Genomic DNA, 24,124 nt, shown 5'->3' on the forward strand with positions numbered 1-24,124 from the left:
CAACTTCTTTGGGACTCTCTGAGCTTCCTGGATTTCCTGGAAGTCTACTTCCTTTGCCAGATTGGGGAAGTTCTCCTTTATTATTTGTCCAAATATGTTTTCTACTCGTGGCTGTTTCTTTTCCCCTTCTGGTACCGCTATAATTCGGATGTTGGAACGTTTAAAGATGTCCTGGAGGTTCCTAAGCCTCTCCTCATTTTTTTGAATTCTCATTTCTTCATTCCTTTCTGGTTGGATGTTTTGTTCTTCCTTCTGGTCCATTCTATTGATTTGAGTCCCAGTTTCCTTTCCATCACTATTGGTTTCCTGGACATTTCCCTTCATTTCAATTAGTTTAGCCTTCATATGTTCCTCTAATTTGTGACTATAATCAACCAGTTCTGTGAGCATCCTGATGACCAGTGTTTTGAACTGTGCATCTGAGAGGCTGGCTATTTCCTGGTTGCTTAGAGTCATTGGCTCCGGGGCTTTGAGTTTTTCTTGAGCCATCTTTTGGACTGTTAGTGCCTGTTACGTATCAGGATCAGAGCCCTAGGTGTTCACCAGAGCAGGGCAACTCAGTCGCTGGGTTGTGATGCCCGTACATGGGAGCGGAGTCAAAGAGGAGCAATGGCGGTCCCGTCTGCCGCCTCCCGCCACTGCTGCCACAGCTGCCACCGTCACCGGGGCCCACGCGTTTTGTCCCACTGCACGCAAATGTGCCACCGCCGTCAGTCCTCCACCGCTGGGTTCGCCTGCTGGGGTCTGCATGGTCCATCTCACTGTGCGTGAATGTGCGACCATGGTCAGTCTGTCCCACACCCCGACGCTACCCCGGTTGCCTGCGCGCCTGGGTCGGGGGATCTTTCCTGCAGGACCCTGCTCCACTGCTGGCTCCGCCCCTCTTACCAGTCCCGGTTGAATGGTTCGTGGTTGTTGGACTTCCGTATAATTCAATTTTCTGTTCTTTGGCTGTGTCTTTGTTCTCCAAACCTTTGTTGTATTCATACTTGGTTGTGGGAGAAGGCACAGTGTTTCCATCTATGCCTCCATCTTGGCAGAAGTCCTCTGGACTTTTTTTTTACTTTCCACTATAAATTGAAATGTAATAAAATTGTCTTTACTTTCTTTTTTTAGAAAAATTGCTTGAAAATCTTTATAGAAGAATCTCATCAGATATTTAAGGAGTGGCTTTTATTATATGACTTATTCTAAACAACTGAAAAGGAGGGAAAGCTTATCTAATTTTATAGATATAACTTTGATTTTAATATTGTACAAGACCTACATACAAAGGGATAAATTATAAACTAAACCAGTTTTACTTATAAATATGTATGCAAACATTTCTTTAAATTTTTTTCAATTACAGTTTACATATATTATTTTTTGTATTAGTTTTAGGTGTACAGCGTAGTGGGTAGACAATCATATACTTTACAAAGTGATACCCCTGATATTTGCAGTGCCCAAATGGCAGCATACATAGTTATTGCGCTATTATTGACTCTGGGGGTTTTTTTTTTGTTTTTTTTTTAATATTTTATTTATTTATCTTTTTAGAGGGGAAGGGAAGGAGAGAGGAAAGAAACATCAATGTATGGTTGCTTCTCGTGCATCCCCTGCAGGGAACTGGCCCCTGCTGGAAACTGACCTGCAACCTAAGCATGTGCCCTGACTGGGAATCGAACCGCGGTCGTCTGGTTCGCAGGCCTGTGCTCAATCCACTGAGCTACACCAGCCAGGGGTGACTCTGGTTTTTTAAAAATATTTTTATTTATTTATCTTTAGAGGGGAAGGGAAGTAGAGAAGGAGAGAAATATCAATGTATGGTTGCCTCTCATGAGTCCCCTGCTGGGAACTGGCCTACAACCCAGGCATGTGCCCTGCCTGGGTTGACTCTGTTTCTTATTCTGCACTTTATATCCCTATTACTGTTTTGTAACTACCAGTCTGTACTTCTCAATCACTTTACTTTTTTCACCCAGTCCCCCAACCCCCTTCTCTTGTATGCAAACATTTCAAATAAAAAACAGCAGACCAGAAAAGAAAAGAAAAAAAGGTAAGCAGATTTTGGGGAAGTGATCTAATTTAGGAAGATACTGGTATCATTCAACTCCATTACAGGAGATACATTTTTTTTGTTCATTGAATATTAAATAAGCAGTTGACACCTGGCTGAAGATTAGGCCCAGATTTACAAACTGAGGCTCATCTTTCTCCAAAGATTTCAATACTATGTAGGTAGTGCCGGTGCCTGGTCTGCATTTGAATTACCCCTTGCATATGGTGTGCACTTAGTATTAGTGATTGAGTTGAGCCAAATGGAAATTAAATTCCTTGAGACTACCATGGCGAAACACCAAGTTTCTAATTATTTATAGTCATTTTAAGTTTTTAAAATATGTTTGGTTTTATTGATTATGCTATTATTTGTCCTGTTTCCCCCTTTTATTCCCCTCTGCCCTGCGCATCCCCTCCTACCCGCATTCCCCGCCTTTAGTTCATGTCCACATGTCATATATATAAGTTCTTTGGCTTCTACATTTCCTGTACTATTCTTAACCTCCCCCTGTCTATCTTCTACCTACCATGTATGCCACTTATTTTCTGTACCTTCCCCCCCGACCCACACCCCTGCTGATAACCCTCCATGTGATCTCCATTTCTGTGTTTCTGTTCCTGTTCTAGTTGTTTGCTTAGTTTTTGTTTTTGTTTTAGGTTCAGTTGTTAATTGTGAGTTTGTTGTCACTTTACTGTTCATAGTTTTGATTAGCTTTTTTTTAGATAAGTCCTTTTAACATTTTATACAATAAGGGCTTGGTGATGATGAACTCCTTTAACTTGACCTTATCTGGGTCAAGTTATTTGCCCTTCCATTCTAAATTATAGCATTGCTGGATAGAGTAATCTTGGATGTAGGTCCTTGCCTTTCATAACTTGGAATATTTCTTTCCAGCCCCTTCTTGCCTTTAAGGTTTCTTTTGAGAAATCAGCTGACAGTCTTATGGGCACTCCTTTGTAGGTAACTGTCTCCTTTTCTCTTGCTGCTTTTAAGATTCTCTCCTTATCTTTACTCTTGGCTAATGTAATTATTGAAAGGTTTTCTTAGGCTGCGCTGAGAAAGAAATGCCAATCAGCCATAAAGTCAGGCAATAAAGAGCTTTATTGGGGTTTGTGCACCCAGGCAAGGTTCCCCAGTCTGCAGAGTGAGACCGCGGAAGTCACACCCAAGCAGGGAATGTCGAGGGGTTTTATCTTCATTGGTTCCCTGTGGGAGCTGGGCATTGGTGCCCTCTGAACAAAGCAGTAATACAGCATTGGTGGTCTTCCTCGTACTCAGGTTACTGTGAGCATGTCCATCTTGGCAAAGTCCGTCCTTCTGGCTCTCTGATTGGATGTCAGCCAGCTGTTCCTGGCGCCATTTTGATCGTCGGCCATCTTGACTTGTAGTCCAGCCAGGGCTTCCTCCTATCCCCGCCCACCCTAACAATTATGATGTGCCTTGGTGTGTTCCTCCTTGGGCCTACTTCTCTGGGACTCTGTGAGCTTCCTGGACTTGCTGGAAGTCTATTTCCTTTGCCAGATTTGGGAAGTTCTCCTTCGTTATTTGTTCACATAAGTTTTCAATTTCTTGCTCTTCCTCTTTCTCTTCTGGCATCCCTATAATTTGCATGTTGGAACATTTAAAGATGTCCTGGAGGTTCCTAAGCCCCTGCTCATTTCTTTGAATTCTTATTCTTTATTCTGTTCTAGTTGAATGTTTCTTCCTTCTGATCCTCACTGTTGATTTGAGTCCTCATTTCCTTCCCATCACTGTTGGTTCCCTGTACATTTTCCTTTATTTCACTTAGCATAGCCTTCATTTTTTTATCTAATTTGTGACCATATTCAACCAGTTCTGTGAGATCCTGATTACCAGTGTTTTCAAGTGTGCATCTGCTAGATTGGCTATCTCTTCATTGCTCACTTGTGTTTTTTGTGGAACTTTGATCTGTTCTTTCATTTGAACCATTTTTTTTTTATTGTCGCGCCTGTTACGCAGTAAGGGGGGAAGCCTTAGGTGTTTACCAGTGCCAGGCAACCCATGTCACTGCATTGTGATGCTATACATGGGGGAGAGGGCTGAGAGGGAACAGTGCTGCTTGCTCCACTCTCTGATGGTTTTCAGTCATTTCCCCCACCACCCACAAGCAAATTGGGCCTTTCTGGTGCTGATTCCTGGGTGGGTGGGTGGGTTTGTGTACTCTGGGACTCTGTGGGTCTCTCCAACGAACTCTCCTATAAGGCTGGGAGTTTCTCCTGCTGCTGTATCAACCCCCACAGGTTTTTTCAATTAGAGGTTTGAGGCTTTATTTCCCTGTGCTAGAACCCTGGGTTGAGAGGTCTGTCTGGCTCCCCAGTTTTCCCTCCAGGTTAATCTGGGAATGTGGGACTGCCCAGTCCACCAGTTGCCACCTCACTGGGGCCACCAGCCACTACCTTACCTTGAGTCCTCTCCGCCCAGCTGCCTGTCTCTGCCCCTACTACTGGTCTAGATGAATGTTTCTTCTTTAACTCCTTGATTGTTAGACTTCATACAGGTTGATTTTCTGTCAGTTCTGGTTGATTTTTGTTTTTACATTTTTTGTTGCCCTTCTTTTGGTTGTGGGAGGAGGTATGCCTCCATCCTGGCCAGAAGTCCTCATTTTTAGTTTTTAAGGCTTTAAAGTATGTGACACTTTGTACTGACTCCATGATACAATTCTAAATTGTTTCAATAATGAAAAGGATCATATCACATTCTTAAGGAATGACGGAGGATAGATAATAAGATAGTTATATACTTAAAATATTTTAAGTCTAGCATCAGTTGGCAGCATATTTGAAACAGAACTGGTTTTAGCACTGGTCTTAAAGTACCTTCCAACATTGCTACTTTGACTTCCATTACATTTATACTTCATTGTGTTGCAATGGTTGGTTTTATTTGTGGCTTCTCTGCAGGTTCATTACCTCAGCTATGAATCACAAAGCTTAGGGGGAAATTTTAAGGATACATGGGCCTTTTCCCACCTTTTACCTTTTATGGAAATAAATCACTCATTCTTTAAACACTGTTTTAAGTAAAACTGTGCCAGGGTTATTTTGTTTTGTTTTGTATTCAGTGGGTTATCTAGCAGCTGTTTTCTGCTCAAATACTTCCTTCCATAGAACCCTTAGGGTAGGGCTGGCCTCTGGGCAAAAGTGTTTACCTGTTCCTGATGTTAACAGCTTGCCTTCTTGGGTTGCATCAGATTTTTAACTGGTTCCACTGAAGTAACTTCACTCTGACTTTCCAGAGTGCCCCTTTTTCCTCCCTGTATCTTCCCTCTGGTTTCTGGCATTCCAGGTGTCTAACCAAACATTTTCTGTGCTGCAGAGGACCCTTGAATCCTGTTTCAGTTTTTTATTGAGGAAACAGAATTTCCCCATGACAAAGGAATGCAGCAGGAGCTCAGGGGCGGGTGAGGTGGGAGTATCATGTTTGGCGTAGAGCTGTATTTGTGTTTTGGGGACCACAACCACATCGTTGTCATGTTGGATTTTCCAGATTTGGTTCTTTTTTGTGTGGGGCCAAAGGTGGAGCAACACTTACTGGCTGGAATTTAGGGAGGCACAAAATCAAAACATTTAGAGCATACTTTTCAAAATGTGAGTCTGACCATAGCATTATAGCCTCCAAGTTATAATTTGAAGATGATAATACCTACAAATGGACAGTAGTTTGGTTCAGGAAGTTTAAATTATGCAGTGTGCTGTGGAACAATACTCATTTCTATCACTTGTGGTATCCCTGCTTGTGATTTGTTTTGTTAGATTTGGTAAAAATAAATGTGTCAGCTTTAAAATTGGCAGTTAAAAAACAAATTACATATGTGTCTCTTACATATGTGTTTAAAGAACGTTGCACTGCTTCCTCCCCTTTCAGAAATATAAGTATTTCTATTTCTAGAAATATAAGTATTTTTGTGCTCTAACTGTAGGTTAACATTGATGAGGCAGAATGTGCTCGTATTTTCAGAAGAGGTTTGGAAGTGTTTGAATGTAATGCTACTTGAGTGTTTAAACCATTATTGTATTTCACAATATGTTAGTTTGCCATAACAAAATACCACAGGCTTAAACAATGGAGATCTATTTTCTCACATTCTGGAGGCCAGAAATCCAACATCATCGTGTTGGCCAGGTTGATTTCTCCTAAGGCCTCTCTCCTTGGCTTGAAGATGGGCACCTTTTTTTGCCGTGTCCTCACATGGCCTGTTCCCTGTGTTCTTGTATCCCTGATATCTCTTTGTGTATCCAAATTTCCCTTCTTGTAGGACACCAGACAGATTGGGGTAAGGTCTACCCTAAGAAACTCATTTTAACTTAATGACTTTTTTTCTTTTTAACTAATGTATTTATTTTAGACGGAGGAGAAGGGAGGAAGACCCAGAGGGAGAGAAATGTTAATGTATGGTTGCCTCTCACGCAGCCCCGTACTGGGGACCTGACCTGGTCTGCAACCCAGGCATGTGCCCTGACTGACAATCGAACCAGCGACCCACTGGTTTGCAGGCCAGTGCTCAGTCCACTGAGCCACACCAGCCAGGGCAAATTTAATGACTTCTTTAAAGACTCTATCTCCAAATAGAGTTACATTCTGCACTGCTGGAGTTTAGAGCTTCAACATAGGAATTTTGGTCAGGTGACTCAATTCAGCCCTTAACACACAAAAAGAAACATTATTTTACTTCAAGAAAAGAATAGGTGGTATAAATGAATGGCTCTAGAAATTACCTTGAGTAGTCAGTCAGCTCCATCTTTACACAACCCCCTAATAAATGAGTTGTGATACAGTAAGACAGAGCAGTCATTGGGTCCCGGATTCAAATCCCCCACCGGAACCTTGAGTAAGATACTTAACAACACTTAAGCAGTCCCTCAACTCAGAAGGGAGGGTGGTAGCAGCTAACTGTTAGGGATGCTGTGAAGAGAAGAGACTATACATGTTCAGTGTGGATCCCTGCACCTGGCTCCTGGCCTCTCTCAATACCTGCCTGCTGCTGGTGTTTCTGTTATTATTATTAATCATTTAATACACCTAATTGAATTAATTTCTATAGTCTCATCTCTTCTGAAATTGCTATTGACCCTTACATTGTAGCCTCCAAAAGAATCTTACTATGATCAATAAATACTTTTGATAATAATCCTCATGATTCTGTGCAGTTCTTCTTCCCTGGCCTTGATTTAGGCCCCAGCTCCTTTCCTTGTAATTTATTTGGAGCCCATGTACTTTTGGGAACATACCATAAGTTGGCTACCCTAGTACCTTGACATTAAGATATTCTGAGAATTTCCAGTAGGTTTCCATCTGTGAGTCCTGTTTCTTCTAGTCCACTTTACCATTAAGTCATTAAAAATTCTCTTTAAAAAAATTGAGGTAAAATTCTCATAGCATAAAATTAACCATTTTAGTTCTTCAGAAATATACAGAGTGGGGCAAAAGTAGATTTATAGTTCTTTGTATGGAAAGTAATACAATAATTAACAAATAATCATAAAACAGTAAACTGGTTGCATATTTATAACCAGAAATCTACTTTTCCCATATTACATACATATATTAAAAGTTGGCCACCCCAGTGCCCTCACATTAAGATATCCTGAGAATTTCCAGAAGGTTTCCATCTGTGAGTCAAAAATTGAAAACAGAGTCTCGTAGCAGCGTTAGTCACAGTAGCCAAAAGATTAAAGTAACCTGAGTGTCCAATAAATGAGTGGATAAAGAAAATGTGGTATGAATATACCAGTGGAATATTATTCAGCCTTCAAAAGGAAGGAAATTCTGACAAGTACATGGATGGTCTTTGAGGACATTATGCTAAGTGAAATAAGTCGGTCATAAGAACACAAATACTATGCGACATCACTTATATGAGGTACCTAGAATACTCAAATTCATAGAAAGTAGAATGGTGGTCATCCTAATGGGGGACGGGTATGTGAGAGGAGGAGGAATCAAGGGTTTGTTTAGCCATAAAACTTGCCCAGCTTCCTGAGTTTCCATTTTTGTCTGGTGAGTTCTTTGGTTAAATATCTTTCTCTTATACTTTAGTGGTATAGTCTGCTTATTACCTCCCTTTCTTCAACTCTTTTCTTAAAGCAATTAAAGCACAAGCAAGCCCCTGACTATCTGTAGGATTTTAGCTAAAATTTTGGTGGGTGTTTTTTCTTTTAAGTACCATTATCTTTTGTTTTCAGTTAGATGATAATGATAGGTGTCCCAGCTCTAAAAAAAGAAGTCCATCAGCTAATGACCAAGTTTTTAAATCTCTTTTTCAGGTTCATTACAATGTTGGCAAAAACCTGGCTGATAAAGGCAATCAAACAGCTGCCATCAGATATTACCGGGAAGCTGTGAGGTACTGAGGGCATCTTGTCTCACTTATGTACATGGCTTGTTTTAACTTTCTAGGGTTAAAAACAGGTCCCTGTAAAGATCCCAACTATAAAATATCTTTGCCAATTCCTAAGAATTTAGTGAAAAATACTGGGCATCAACAGGTGGCTTGGTATTTCTTTCCACTTCCAGATTAAATCCCAAGTATGTTCATGCCATGAATAATCTTGGGAATATTTTAAAAGAAAGGAACGAGCTACAGGAAGCAGAGGAGCTGCTGTCTTTGGCTGTTCAAATACAGTAAGCGTTATTTTTCTAATTATGTTAGGGGCAAAGAAATGAGCTCCTGCCTTTCGGGGTCTAAACCTTTCTTATTCTTGTTTACCTTTTTTAAATGCTCATCCAGGCCAGACTTTGCTGCTGCATGGATGAATTTAGGCATAGTGCAGAACAGCCTGAAACAGTTTAAAGCTGCTGAGAGAAGTTACCGGACAGCAATCAAACACAGACGGAAATACCCAGATTGTTACTACAACCTTGGGCGTTTAGTAAGTATAAGGTGGCCTGTGGCTGTGGAATAAAAGCTTGTGTTTTTTTTATTTATAATAAAATGTAGGTAGTAACACCATTACTAGCATTTGTAAGTGTAGGTAGTAACACCAATAAAATGTAGGTAGTAACACCATTACTAGCATTTATAATAAAATGTAGGTAGTAACTCCATAACTAGCATCTTACAAATTTCTTTCACCTAGGTTTATCTCATTCGAAGGTAGCTGTTTGATTTCCTTATATTTAACTTTTTAAGTTCTAGTTAGAGAGCCACCTAACACGAATTAGTCAAGCTTAAGAGAGAGCACAAAGACAATAGGTCAAACCAAGGAATAAATTAGAATTTTTAAAATTTGTTGTGCCCTAAAAACAGCACTCCAATAGGTAACTTCCTGGTAAACATCAGTTTCTGTGTTTTTAAAGCACAAATAATACTGAGAATTTTTTAAAAACCCCATAATGTGATTTAAAAAAAAATTTCATTCAGTGTATTAGGGTGACATTGCTTAATAAAATTATATAGGTTTCAGGTGTATAGTTCTATAATACATCATTTGTATATTGTATTGTGTGTTCACCACCCCAAATCAAGTCCTTCCCTGCCCCCTTTTCCTCTGGTAATCACCATACTGTTGTCTGTGTCTGTGAAGTTTTTCTTTCTTTGCTTAAATCCCCTCACTTTTTTCTTAGCCCCCTAGCCCCCCCTCCCCTCTGACAGCTGTCACTTTGTTCTCTGTCTATGAATCTGTTTCTATATTGCTAATTTATTTTGTTCATTAGATTCCACACATTAGTGAATAATGTGGTACTTGATCATCCTCTGACTGGCTTATTTCATTTAGCATAATACTCTCTCCAGATCCATTCATTCTGTTGAAAAAGATAAGATTTCCTTCTTTTTTCACAGCTGAATAGCATTCCATTATGTAATTATCCACTGATCTACTGATGAGTGCTTGGGCTGCTTCCAAATCTTGGCTACTGTAAATAATACTGCAAAGAACATAAAGTTATATATATTCTTTCGAATTAGTGTTTTGGTTTCTTAGGATATATTCCCAGAAGTGAAATCTCTGGGTCGTAAGGCAGTTCCATTTTTAATATTTTGAGATAACTATACTGCTTTCCAGAGAGGCTGCACCAGTCTGCATTCCTACCAGCAATGCACAAGGGTTCCCTTTTCTCCACATTCACCAACACTTCATTGATTTATTGATAGTAGCCATTGTGTGAGGTGATATCTCACTGTGGTTTTACTTCGTATTTCTGATAATTAGTGATGTTGAGCACCTGTTGGTCATCTGTATTTCCTCTTTGTAAAAGTGTCTATTGAGTTCCTTGGCCCATTTTTTAATTGGAACTTTTTTGGTGTTGAGTTTTATCAGTTCTGTATAAATTTTGGATGTTATTGTCAGATGTGTCGTCAGTGACTGTATTCTCCCAACAATGGGTTGTCTTTATTGTATTGATGGTTTTCTTTGCTGTGCAAAGCCTTTTTTGTTTGACGTAGTCTTATTTAGTTTTTCTTTTCCTTCCTTTGCCTGAGGCAATAGATCAGAAAAATATATTGCTATGTGAAGTGTCTGAGATTTTACTGCCTACATTTTCTTCTAGAATCTCTATGGTTTCTAGACTAACATTTAAGTCTTTAATCCATTTTTAGTTTATTCTTGTTGATGGTGTAAGAAGGTCCTCTACTTTCATTTTTTTTTTGCATGTATTTGTTCCCAACGGTGTTTATTGAATAGGCTGTCTTTACCCCTTTGTATGTTTTGGTCTCCTTTGTCAAATATTAATTGACCATAAAGGCATGGGTTTATTTCTGGGCTCTCTATAATTTTTAATTCTTCTATATGACTGTTTTTTATGGAATACCATGCTGTTTTGATTACTATGGCCTTGTAGTATAGTTTGATATCTGGTAGCTTGATTCCTCCAACTTTGTTCTTCTTGTTCAAGATTGCTGTGGCTATTTGGAGTCTTTTGTGGTTCCATGTAAATTTTTGAAATATTTGTTCTAGTTCTGTGAAATATATCATTGGAATCTTTATAGGAATTGTGTTGAATTTATAGATTGCTTTGGGTAGTATGGACACTTTAATGATGTTAATTCTAATTTCATAGTGTCTTAATAATTATATGAGTACAAGTCTTGTATAATCTTGATTAAATTTATTTATAGGTGTTTTTATTACTCTTTTTTGATGCAATTGTAAATAAATTGCTTTCAAAGTTTCCCTTTCCTCTAGTTCATTGTTGTTGTGTAAAAATGCCACATATTTCTGGATGTTTATTTTGTATGCTGCTACTTTACTGAACTCATTTATCAGTTCTAGCACTTTTTTGGTGGAATCTCTAGGACTCTCAATATACAGTATCATATCACTGCAGACATTCCTCCTTTCCAGTTTGGATGCCTTTTTATTTCTTCTTCTAATCAGACGATTGTGGTTATGACTTTCAGTACTATGTTGAATAAGAGAGGTGAAAGTGGACATCTCTGTGTTCTCCCCACTCTTAAGGAAAACACTAGTAGTTTTTGCCCATCGAGTATGATGTCGGCTGTGGGTTTGTCATATGTGGCCTTTATTACATTGAGGTGTGTTGCCTCTATTCTCACCTTGCTAAGTGTTGTATCATAAATCGGTGCTGGAATTTATCAAATGCTTGTTCTGCATCTACTGATATGATTGTGTGATTTTAATCCTTCATTTTTGTTTCTGTGGTGAATCACATTTATTGATTTGTGGATGTTCTACCAATCTTGCATCCCTGGAATTAATCCCACTTGATCATGATATATTATCTTTTTAGTGTATAGACAGATCTGGTTTGATAATATTTTCTTGAGAATTTTAGCATTGATGTTCATCAAGGATATTGGCCTATAATTTTTTTGTTTGTAGTATCTTTATACAGTTTTAGAATGACATGCTGGTCTTATAAAATGAGCTTGGGAATGTTCCTCTGCTTGAATTTTTTGGAATAGCTGGGAAAGGATAGCAGTTAGTTCTTTGAATGTTTGGTAAAATTTTCCTGTGAAGCCATCCTGTGCAGGACTTTGTTTGTTGGGAGTTTTTTTAAATTACTACTTCAATTTTATTACTTATAATCTGTCTATTCAGATTTTCTGAATCTTCCTGATTCATTTTTAGAAGATTGTATGTTTCTAGGAATTTATCCATTTTATCCAGTTTGTCCAATTTGTTGTCATATAGCTGTTCATATTTTCTTGCAGTCCTTTGTATTTTTCTGATGTCAGTTGTTACTTCCCCTCTTTCATTTATGATTTTATTTATTTGTGCTCTCTCTCTTTTTCTCTTCATGAGTCTCATTAAAGTTTTGTCAGTCATTTGAGATTTTTCTTGTTTCTTGTGGTAACCCTGTAATGCTATGAATTTCTCTCTTAGCATTAGATTTTGGGTTTTTGTATTCTCATTTTCATTTGTTTTGAGGTGCCTTTTGATTTCTTCCTTGATCTCATTGTTAATCTACTCACTGTTTAGTAACATGTTATCTATCCCCCATAACTTTGTGTTTTTCAGTTTTTTTCTCGTGATTGATTTCTAGTTTCATAGCATTGTGGTCAACGAAGATGCTTGATATGTTTTCAGTCTTCTTAAATTTTTTGAGACATGTTTTGTGGCCTAACATGTGGTTTATCCTAGAACAAGTTCCATGTGCACTTGAAAAGAAAGTATATTCTGGTACTCTGCTGCTTTGGGATGAAATGCTCTGATACTAATTAAATCCATCTGATCTAGTGTTTTCATTTAAGACCACTGTTTTCTTGCGGATTTTCTGTCAGGAAGATCTATTCGTCGATGTCAGTGGAATGTTAAAAACTCCTACTATCATTGTATTACTGTTGTTATCTCCCTTTATCTTCATCAGGATTTGCTTTCAGTATTTAGGTGCTCTTATGTTGGATGCATAAATGTTTACAAGGCTTATCCCCTTTAGTTGGATTGTTCCATTTATCAGTATATAGTGTCCTTCTGTGTTTCTTAAATATAATCTTTGTTTTTAAAGTCTATTTTGTCAGATATTAGTGTTGCTACCCTAGCATTTTTTTTATTTCCACTTGCATGAAATCTTTCATGATTCCTTTACTTTTAGTTTGTATCTTTCATTCTGAGGTGAATCTCTTACAGACAACATACGTATGAGTCTTATTTTCTTATCCATTCAGTTACCATTTGTCTTTTGATTGGAGCTTGTAAGCCATTTACATTTAAAGTGATTATTGAGTCCTGGCTTTTGTGGCTTTGCAGGATTGAATCCTGCAAATCGAAAGGTCACCAGCTCAATTTCTAGTTAGGGTACATGCCTGGGTTTCAGGCCAGGTCTCTGGTTGCAGATGTGCAAGAGGCAACCAATCAGTGTTTCTCTCACTCATTGGTTTTCCCTCCCTCTCTTTCTCCCTCCCTTCTTTTCTTTCTGAAAATAAAGTGATTATTGACATGTATGCATTTATTGATATTTTATTCTTCTAATTATGTTCCTCTGTATTTTCTTCTTCTCCCCCTCCTCTTCTTCTCCCTCCCCCACCCCTGCCCCCACTTCTCCTCCTCCTCCTTCTTCTTTTTTAAATAAGACCCTTTAACATCCCAGTAATGCTGGTTTGGTGGTAATGAAGTTTTTAAGCTTTTTCCTATCTGAGAAACTCTGTATTTCTCCTTTACGTTTAAATGATATCCTTGCTGGGTAAAGTAGTCTTAGTTGTAGGTCCTTGCTTTTCATCACTTTGAATATTTCTTGCTAGTAGCTTCTGACCTGAAATGTTTCTTTTGAGAAATTTGCTGACAGTCTTATGGGAACTCCCTTATAGGTAATTAACTCTCTTTCTCTTGATACATTTAAGATTCTCTCCTTGTCCTTAAACTTTTTCATTTTATTTGTGATGTGTCTTAGTTTGGGCCTCTTTGGGTTCGTCTTTTGGGGACTCTCTGTGCTTCCTGGACTTGTGTACCTTTTTCCTTCATGAGGTTAGGATAGTTTGTAGTCATTTCTTTAAATAGGTCCTCAATCCCTTGCTCTCTTCGTTTTCTGGTACCCCTGTGATGCAGATATTGTTATGCTTCGTGTTGTCCCAAAGGTCTCTTAAAGTATCCTCATATTTCTTTAACTCTTTTTTCTTTTTACTGCTCTGATTGGGTATTTTCTGCTATCTTGTCTTCCAAATCATTGCTTCATCCAACCTATCCCTTCTAGTATGTTCATTTCAGATGTTCTATTCTTTATTTTTGACTGATTCTTTTTATGGTTTCTATGTCCTTTTATGGTTGTTATTTCTTTGTTGGAGTCCTTAGATCCTGGAGCATTCTTATAACCATTTTTTAAAAATTCTCTATCTGGTAAATTGCTTTCCTCCCTTTCATTAATTCCTTTTTTTAGAGATTTCTTCTTTTCTTTCATTTAGGGCATATTTCTTTGTCTCCCCATTTTGTCTGTCTCTTTCTGTTTCTATGTAATAGGTAGGTGTGCTATGATTCCCAGTCTTGGTTTGGTGGCCTTATGTGGTAGGTGTCCTTTGGGACCAGTGGTGCAGTCTCCTTGATCACCTGAGCTGGGTGCTCCAGGAATGTCTCTTGTGTGGGTTATGTGGGCCCTCATGTTGTAATTGAGTCTTCATTTCTATTGGCCTGTTTGTGCATGAAGTTGACCCTCCAGCTGGCTTACAGTGAGCATTGACCTTTTCCTTGGAACACAAGCTGCCATGTAGGTGCTGACCATATGAATTGGAATTCACCCCAGCAGAGTCTGATGCCTGCCAAGATCTTCTTTGGGATGCTCCACTTGTGAAGCTAATTGGGTCCTGCTCTCGTCTTGTCTGAAGCTGGCCATTGTGTGTGTTGGTTTTGGGGCTTCTTGGGTGGGACTCTGGTGCAGTCCAATATCAGATACTGCCTGTGACTGGCCCTGGACAGCCTGTTTGGAGCTACAAAGCGATCTACAGTTTGTGGCCGCCTCTGCTGGGCCTGGCTAGCTTTTCCTACCACTGGGCATAGAGGCAGGTCAGCAAAAGTGCCAGGGCACCCCAAGATCTACCTCCTCCTGCCTCTGCCTGTCAGCTGCCTATTAGTCTAAGGCACTGAAAGAGCCTCTGGTGGTACCCAAGTTGCATGAGGTAGGTTCTCAGTGAGTCACTAGGTAGGGGCAATTGGTGTTCACCAGATTGGTACAGGTTCAAAGTCAGAGCCGATGCAGGGTTTTAGGCCACTTAGCAAATGTCCCAAGGTATACCAAGTCTAGCTGCCACTTATTGGGTGTCTGCACACCTTTGTGGTGGGGTGGGATTTCAGGGAGTCACCAGGATGAGGCCAGGAGAGTTTATCAGGTCTAAACAGATTTCTCCAGAAGGGAGAGCTCTGCACTGCTCAGGCATGCAAGTGAAAATGGCCCTGCCCTAGAGCCACAGAACTCAGTCTGTCTCAGATTTTCCCCAGACCTTGGCAGGGTAGAGCCACTAGAAGTCAGGAGGGTAGGGCCCTTGGAGCCAGGAGAATGAAGCTAGCAGATCTCCCATGAGGTAGAGGCATCAGTCAGGTTCATGGGAAAGAGGGGGAATGGCCCCCACTCCAAAGCCACACGACTCAGTTACTGACACCTTCTGAGTATGCCCAGACCTCTACACCCCAGCCTTGGCAACTGACTCCTCAGCAGTGCCCAGTCTCTGCAGGGTAGGGCTATAAGGAGTCCATAAGGTGGAGCTACTGCTTACCCCCTCACTGATACCATATGGAGGGGCATGCTCCACCCAAAAAAGATGGCATCTGCAGTTTGGGACAGTGACTTAGCACAACAATCCTGGTGGCTGCCCCTTCAGCTCTCTCCCTAGAGCTTACAAACCGAGTCTTTTCTCGAGTGACCCTAATCTGTTTCACTCTTCCTCCACCAGAGCCCAGGGTGAGTGGCTGAGAATGAGATTTTATGCATTAGCCTTTGAGAAGCTGCCTGTGTCTCCAGCAAACTTCCATCTCTCCCTGACAGAGAGAATGCCTTCTGATTTTCACAGTGAGATGTTATCTGGACACTTCTCCCAGGCTCTAGTGCTTTGAGCTGGGGATACTGGACTGGATTTGAGACCCCATGCTTCTCAGGGGAAACCCTCACATCTGAGATGTCCCTCAAGAATCTCAGCCACCGCGTTTGGGAGTGGAGCCAGCCCTTTTCTCATCCCTGCCCTCCCCACTGGTCTCAGTGTGCTTTCTTTTGTAAATCCTTGATTATAAGACTTCTTTTCAACTAGTCTTCAGTTGGTTATTCAAGTTGATTATATTTTAGTTGCAGTTCCACTTTGGTCCTGGGAGGAGGGAGTGTAGCATCCACCTACTCTATTTCCATCTTGGGTTTCTGTCATGTGATTTCTGAGCTTCCATCTTCCCCTTCCTCCAGGAACAGCTCCCTACACCCCAGGAGGTTCTTGTGTATCACTGTTCTTTCCACAAAGGAAAGATCAGGAGGGCATGTGATTTATCTGAAATAGTTTTGAGATTATTTGATGGAAGTAGAAAATAATTTCATAGTAACTTTTTTTTTAGTTATTAGCAGAATATAAAGATATGATTGCTCTGATTTCCTTTTTAGTAGTTTATTTCTTTGTTCAGATAAATTTTCTAGCAGCAGTTCTATAATAAGTCCAATAACCTTAAAATATGAAAACATATATTGATAAATGATGGTGAAATGGATTCTGTCACTGTTTCTGAAAAACCTCTCTGAGGATACGCAGCTTAATCATTATAGCACTGGATTTTCTTCATAAAGAAAATAACCACGCATCAGAAAATGGCAGCTATGTAAGATGAGAGGTAGTATCTACCCGTATTGTCATAAGCATTTCATAATATATGAGATCTGTCCAGAAGGTATCCTGCCATATAGCATGAAAAATAGGGGACATTTGTTGAAGAAGATACAAAATACAAGAAACATTGTACATAAGACAATGACTTCTCAGTCCCCTTTAAAGTAAGCACGTTGTACCTCACACAGTTCTCCCAGTTGCCATCAGCTGCTCCATCATATTTTTCTGAATTTCATTGACAGTCTGAAATCTCTTCTCTTTCAAAGATGATTGTAGTTTTGGGAAAAGCCAGAAGTTTCAGGGTGCCAAATCTGGGTTTTAAAGGTGATGAGTCACCTGGGTGATTTGATGTTTCGCCAAAAAACTCTATACGAGAGCATGAGTGGGCATGTTTTCATCATGAAACTTCCAATCACCAATTGTCTAGCTGCAGCCTTTTGAATCATCCTACTAGTTTCCATGGAGGAGTGTTAAAGCTTAATGCAAAATTTGATGCAAATTCATTGCTCTGCTTACTCAGTCATTTTGTATATGACAGCCACATAGTACACACGCTCACTCAGTGGCATCTGCCACATCTACCGCCCCTATTGTGAAGTCATTGTTCATACATGTGCAATCCAGTCCACTCTCCTTGGCTGCCAGGTTACATCAATGTCATGCAAACTGTTCTTATTATATAGCAGTGCATGTACTTTTTATGTATCAAATAATTGTATTATATACCTTAAACTTACATGTGTTATATGCCAATTATATCTTAATAAAACTGGGGAAAACAGACTTACCCACAAATAGCAAATTTTTTTTTATTTTTTTAACTTTTTTACATGTATTTTATTGATTATGCTATTATAGTTTTCCCATTTTCCACCCATCATTCCCTTCCACCCTGCACCCCCCTTCTCACCAGCATTCCCCCCACCACCACCTTCCTTCATGTCCATGGGTCATATATATAAGTTCTTTGGCTTCTACATTTCCTATATTATTCTTAACCTCCTCCTGTCTATTTTCTACCTACCATTTATGCTACTTATTCACTGTACCTTTTCCCTCACCCTCCCCCTCCTCTTCTCCACTGATAACACTCCATGTGATCTCCATTTCTGTGACTCTGTTCCTGTTCTAGTTGTTTGCTTAGTTGGTTTTCTTTTTTGTTTTTTGATTCAGTTATTGATAGTTGTGAGTTTGCTGTCATTTTACTGTTCATAATTTTTATCTTTTTCTTAGATAAGTCCCTTCAACATTTCATATAATAAGGGCTTGGTGGTGATGAATTCCTTTAACTTGACCTTATCTGAGAAGTACTTTATCTGCCCTTCCATTCTAAATTATAGCTTTGGTGGATAGAGTCATCTTGGATGTAGGTCCTTGCCTTTCATGACTTCAAATACTTCTTTCCTGTGAGGTTTCTTTTGAGAAATCAGCCAATAGTCTTATGGGAACTGTTTTGTAGGTAACTGTCTTCTTTTCTCTTGCTGCTTCTAAGAGTCTTCCCTTACCTTTGGTCATGGCTAATGTAATTATGATGTGCCTTAGTGCGTGCTTCCTTGGTTCAACTTCTTTGGGACTCTCTGGTCTTCCTGGACTTCCTGGAAGTCTATTTCCTTTGCCAGATTGGGGAAGTTCTCCTTCATTATTTTTTCAGATAAGTTTTCAATTTCTTACTCTTTCTCTTCTCCTTCTGGCACCACTATGATTCAGATGTTTTAATGTTTAAAGTTGCCCTGGAGGTTCCTAAGCCTCTCCTCAATTTTCTGAATTCTTGTTTCTTTATTCTGTTCTGGTTAAAGGTTTATTTCTTCCTTGTGCTCCAAACTGTCAATTTGAGTCCCAGTATCCATCCCATCACTGTTGGTTCCCTGTACATTTTCCATTATTTGACTTTTCATAGCCTTTTCCCTCTATTTTGTGACCACACTCAGTCATTTCTGTCAGCATTCTGATTACCAGTGTTTTGAACTGTGCATCTGATAGGTTCAGATGCATGAACCAAACCAACCTCACCCCACCCCAGATGTCTCTCTGTAAACTACCTACAGGAGGCAGGGGGCTATCAAAACCACACAAACTACATTCCAAATACCCAAAGATGTTGGTGGGAAGGGCAGGGGGACCAGGGCAGCAAATGGACCTCAGGTGTGGCTTCCTGGCTAGGCCAGCACCCCTCCCTCCGGGGTGAAAGGCTGGGGTCAGGGCCAGGGCCCCAACCCTACAAATGCCACATACTCTTGTGGCCTGGACATGCCTTCACATATACATACCTGGCACACACACATATACACACACCCTGGGTGCATTTGTCTCAGATGCAGAAGGATGCCAACGCACAGTCCAAGGCACACATGCACATGAGTGCCCATAGCACTGACACATTCACCTTAAGGCTCTCTCTCCGTCACTTAGTTGTATTTTTTCTGGAGCTTTGATATGTTCTTTTATTTGGGCCATTTCTTAAAATTATTTATTTATTTTTTATTATTTTAAATATATTTTATTGATTATGCTATTACATAATCAATAAAATATTGATTTCCCCCCTTCATTTCCCCCCTACACATCCCCTCCCCCCACATTCTCCCTCCTTTAGTTCATGTCCATATGTCTTAAGTTCTTTAGCTTTTACATTTCCCATACTATTCTTGCCCTCCCCCTGTCTATTTTCTGCCTGCCATCTATGCTACTTATTCTCTGTACCTTTTCCCCTCTCCTCCTCTTCCCACTCCCCTGTTGCTACCCCTCCATGTGATCTCCATTTCTGTGGTTCTGTTCCTGTTCTAGTTGTTTCCTTAGTTTGTTTTTATTTTAGGTGTGATGGTTAGTAATTGTGAGTTTGCTGCCATTTTACTATGCATGTTTCTTATCTTCTTTTTCTTAGATAAGTTCCTTTAACATTTCATAAAATAAGGGCTTGGTAATGATGCAGGGAGAGACCCCCAGCCTCACAGGAGAGTTTGTTGGAGAGACCCACAGGGTCTTAGAATGCACATAAGCCCACCCACACAGGAATCAACACCAGATGGGCCTTTTTTTTTTTGTCACCAGGCACCTGTTACACAGTAAGGGGTGGAGCCTTAGGTATTTTTCAGGGTGGGGCAACCCACATCACTGTTGTGGCTCTGTATGTGGGGAAGGTGTCTCAGAGGGAACAATGCTGCTTGCTCAGCTCTCTGCCGACTTTCAGTCACTTCCTCCACTATCCATGAGCGATTGGGCCCTTCTGGTGCTGATTTCCAGGTGGTTGGACTTGTGTACATTCTAAGACCCAGTGGGTCTCTCCAACAAACTCCCCTGTGAGGCTGAGAGTTTCTCCCACCGCCACAACCCCCACAGATTTTCTTCAGTCCAGAGACTTGAGGCTTTATTTCCCAAAGCTGGAACCCTCGGTTGCTTGGTCTGTCTTGCTCCCTAGTTCTTCTTCTGGTTTATCTGCATGCAAATGTGGGACGGACTGCTCCGCCAGCTGCCACCTCGCCCGACCCAGTCCTCCAGCCGCTGCCTTGTCTTGAGTCCTCTATGTTCCAGCACCCATCTCTGCACCTCCTACCTGTCTGGATGAAGGCTGCTGCTTTAACTGCTTGATTGTTGGACTTCCATACAGTTTGATTTTCTGTCCGTTCTGGTTTTTTGTTTTTAAATTTGTTATTGTCCTTCTTTTGGTTGTGGGAGGAGGCACAGTATATCTAGCTACACCTCCATCTTGGCTGGGAGTCCCACAAAATTCTTTAAATAAGATGGTTATATTCTCCAATCAACCCTTTAATTTTATTTTAAGAAACCAAATATATTCCTCATTTATTTAGTTTTTAAATTCAATAAAATGAATAGAAAAACTTTTTGCACATTTTAAATCAAACCAGAAAAATGTATAGTAATGTGATTTTTAAAGGAAGTTTATGTATAATTTCTTAGATTTTTATACAGCCTAACCTAAAAAACAGCATTGAAGCTGTTTTAAATAGATGCCTATTTATCCTCATTTTAAAGGCCTGGAGCCTTGTTCATGGTCTTGTAGAATCCTTGTACTATTAAAACCACTGGTTTTAAAAACCAGTTGTACATCCAGTTTTCTGATTCTTCTCAGATCTAGGGAATCTAAAGCTCCATAAGGGATTCATATTTACAAACCTACCAACAAAAATCCTGAGTGATTGCAATACCCACTTGTTGGTCCTGCACTGGGGAAGCAGATCTATCTGAACTTTGAGCAGACAGACTGACCAAATGAGAGCAGAAGAGACTGTCTGGGGAGAGCAACCTAGAAAACATTTGCTGCCTTAAGTGTATAGAAAAAACGGACTTCTGGTTTTACCATGATGGGAATGCTTGGTCCTCACTACTTTGTTTATTGACTAGGTAGCCATGATTTTGTGAGTTGGGGAGGTAGGATTTTATGAATGGGAGGTACCAGGTATCCTCTTCCACTTTGCACTTTTTATGCGCTCATGTTGCTTCTGTGTTTTTATTATTGAAAAATAGAAGACATGTTTTGGTTATTATATATCATAGGAAGACACCATCTTTATATACTTAGTCTACTGTGGAAAACAGGAATTATTTCTCCCTGGAAATGGAAGGAATATGGCAGCAATGTGAGGTAATCTATGGAACAGCCAAGATGTTTCAACAAGGGACATTGATAGCAAAATATTTCTCTTCTCTCATGTAATTTTCTCTAGAGCTATTTGACCTTGTATGCATTTCTTTTGAATTTTACATTTTAAAATTCTGTGCTTTGTAACAGCTTTCCCTATGAAACCTGAAGACCTGAGGAGGGCTAAAACTATCCTAGTGATAAACCGATGTAGGTCAAAAAAGGAACCTTTTTATTCTACCATCTTAGGTTCTCTGACTGAGGCCCTGCAAATTATCCTGACCACAGATAGATTAACAAAACAAAACCAGATTATTAACATATGCAGCATGCCTACAGGTGGGAGAAACTCAGTAATGAGAAACTCAAAGGGATGGTTTGAACTTTATTGGTTAAGAACAATAAATTTGTAGAGTGGTAATAAAAACAAAGAAGTTTTAGGCTTCCAAAGGTAGCATAAATATATGGGAAAACTGATAAAGTGAGGTTTGTTTGTGCATCTCTGTCTTCTTCATGGCCATAATCTTCACCAGGAGAGGAAATTTATGGCAGGCCTTATTTCTCAGTTTCTGCCCTTAGTTAGATCAAAAAAACTTCTTTCTGCATTAGTTGAATCTCAGATGCTTTCAGTGTAGTAATTCTTTTTGCCAAAGCAATATATTTAGGGTGGCATAGTTTGAAATCCTACATTGTTCTCTCTGGGATGGGGGATGGAAAGACAGTAAAACTTTACCGTAATGATATAAGTGGAAACCAAAAAATTCTGTCACATACAAAGCAGGGCAGACTCTTGTAAAGTTGATAAAATGAAAATAGGGGCTAGCTGGGGGACTGGAGCAGAGCAAATTGGGTGTTCCCTGAATCCTTGTATTGGTGGTTACTACAGAGGTCATAGTCCCTATTTACTGTCTTTTAAACTAGTACTTCCATGATATACCATAGTTGATATCCATATGAATTCTTTTTTCATTCTTCTTTTGTTTTGAAGTAGCTCTTCTTTTAAAGATTTTTATGTATTTATTTTTAGAGAGAGGGGAAGGGAAGTCAGGAAGAGGAGAGAAATATTGATGTGAGAGAAAAATATTGATCAGTTGTTTCTCGAATGTGCCCCAAGTGGGGATTGAACCTACAGCCTTTCACTTTACAGGACAATGACCAACCAACTGAACCACAGTGGTCAGGATGTAGCTTTTCTTTTAGATCATTGCTTGCGAAGTTAATTTCTGCCTACAGCCTTCTAGGTTATGCTTTAAAAGCCTTAATATTTAAGTCTTATTCCCTCTTCCTAGTACCTGCCTGTCACTGCCATTTCTTGGGATTTGGAAAATAGAGAATTTATACTAAACATGGCTTCTGTAAGAGTTACATCCCAAGAAAGGAAAATGGAATATAAAATACAGTGTTTTATCATGTGCTCCAGTCCTTGGTATTCATTCTAACTTTCATGTAGAAGATCTTGTGTGCTATTAAGTAGAATAAGATTTTGTACTACTCTCCATTTATATTGCTTATTAATTCTACTATGAAATGATCTTCCTATGTTTCCTTCTGCCAACCATTCTTATTTAAAGATTTTGCTCTCCATTGTTGTTTAATTATCCACCTTTTTTTCCTGCATGACAGCTTAAAGCATTAAGAGCTTAATCTTTAATAACTCAATCAACACATTTATATATTGGCCAATAAAAGAAACTTAATAACTTGAAATTTTCTTTTTTTTAAATCCTCCTTAATCACTATTCTCTAACAGGAGACAGAAATGTATTTTGATTTCTGGATCCAGATAAGAAATGGATATAATGCTGTTCTCTTGTGAAATAGGAAACGGCAAGAGCTGGATTATTTGGGACATATTACTGATATTAGAGAACTGTAATGGTAGTGACCGGAGATATTACTAGAGACAGTTCATTATGCAAGAACTAATTGTATCAGTCCAGATTCATTCAGGAAAACAGAAACCATATTAAGTATTTAAATGGAGAAGATTGATATAAGGAATTGGTTAGACAGTTATTGGAAGGCCAGAAGAACAAAAACAGAAAGGTGATATTAACTCAAAGGGTAAAAGGAAACCCTAGGGTTGGGAAAACAAATGGAAGGAAGTGGTGCCACCAGAAGGAAAGAGCTCAGAAAGAGCCACCATCTCAGGAGTTACCGCACCTCTAGAGCTGAGGTCATGAACGAAGCAGTGGTCATGAACCACTGCTTCCTGCCTCCGGACTATGGAGGAAGGGACGTGGCCACTTCAAGACACACTGCCAAAAAATAGAAAGGAGAGAGTGAAAGTAGGGGAAAATGGCTACACCTCTCTTCCCACAGCTTCATTGGCAGAAACTTAACAAGGAGCCAAGGGGCACAGGACCCTGGAGAATATAGTTTGCAGAGTATAGAAGGACAGGCATAGAACTAATAGGTAAATGACACATGCTATATCCACATTCTGGTTGGGTACTTTTTGCTAAATAACCATTTTTCTCTGTTTTCCTTAAAGTGATTGTTCACTTTGTAGAGAAGGGTGAAGGTCAACACAAAATAAAAATAAATTTCAGTCTGTTGTTATTTTTTAATAAATAGTAATAATGACAATAGTAATAAATAGCAAAATATGTGAAGGATTTTATTGTTGCATAAATGAAGTTTTAGGTTACTGTAGTTTTTCTGGGTTGTTAGAAAGAACATCACCGCAGATTTTGTCTACTCAAATGCATGTCACTTGCTGGAGATAATTGACTGAGAAATCAGTAAGAACATCAAATATAGAGGGATGTAAATGTTG

At 39.5% G+C, this 24,124-nt stretch overlaps 1 protein-coding gene across 4 annotated transcripts in view; it reads left to right on the forward strand.

Annotated features, from left to right (window-relative positions):
• TMTC4 (transmembrane O-mannosyltransferase targeting cadherins 4) overlaps nt 1-24,124 on the forward strand; it is a 92,131-nt gene that overhangs the window by 57,360 nt on the left and 10,647 nt on the right. For 3 of the 4 annotated variants that reach the window (XM_037065795.1, XM_037065793.1, XM_037065796.1), the window contains 3 exons: nt 8,329-8,408; nt 8,579-8,686; nt 8,793-8,934. The exons of the other annotated variant lie outside the window; for it this stretch is intronic. In XM_037065795.1, coding sequence (XP_036921690.1) covers nt 8,329-8,408; nt 8,579-8,686; nt 8,793-8,934 — 330 coding nt within the window. The remainder of the gene's footprint in view (nt 1-8,328; nt 8,409-8,578; nt 8,687-8,792; nt 8,935-24,124) is intronic. 4 annotated transcript variants of the gene reach the window in all.

The sequence above is a fragment of the Sturnira hondurensis genome, unplaced genomic scaffold (assembly GCF_014824575.4).
Source record: "Sturnira hondurensis isolate 20B ecotype Veracruz unplaced genomic scaffold, ASM1482457v3 Scaffold0016184, whole genome shotgun sequence".
NCBI classification, from domain to species: Eukaryota; Metazoa; Chordata; class Mammalia; order Chiroptera; family Phyllostomidae; genus Sturnira; species Sturnira hondurensis.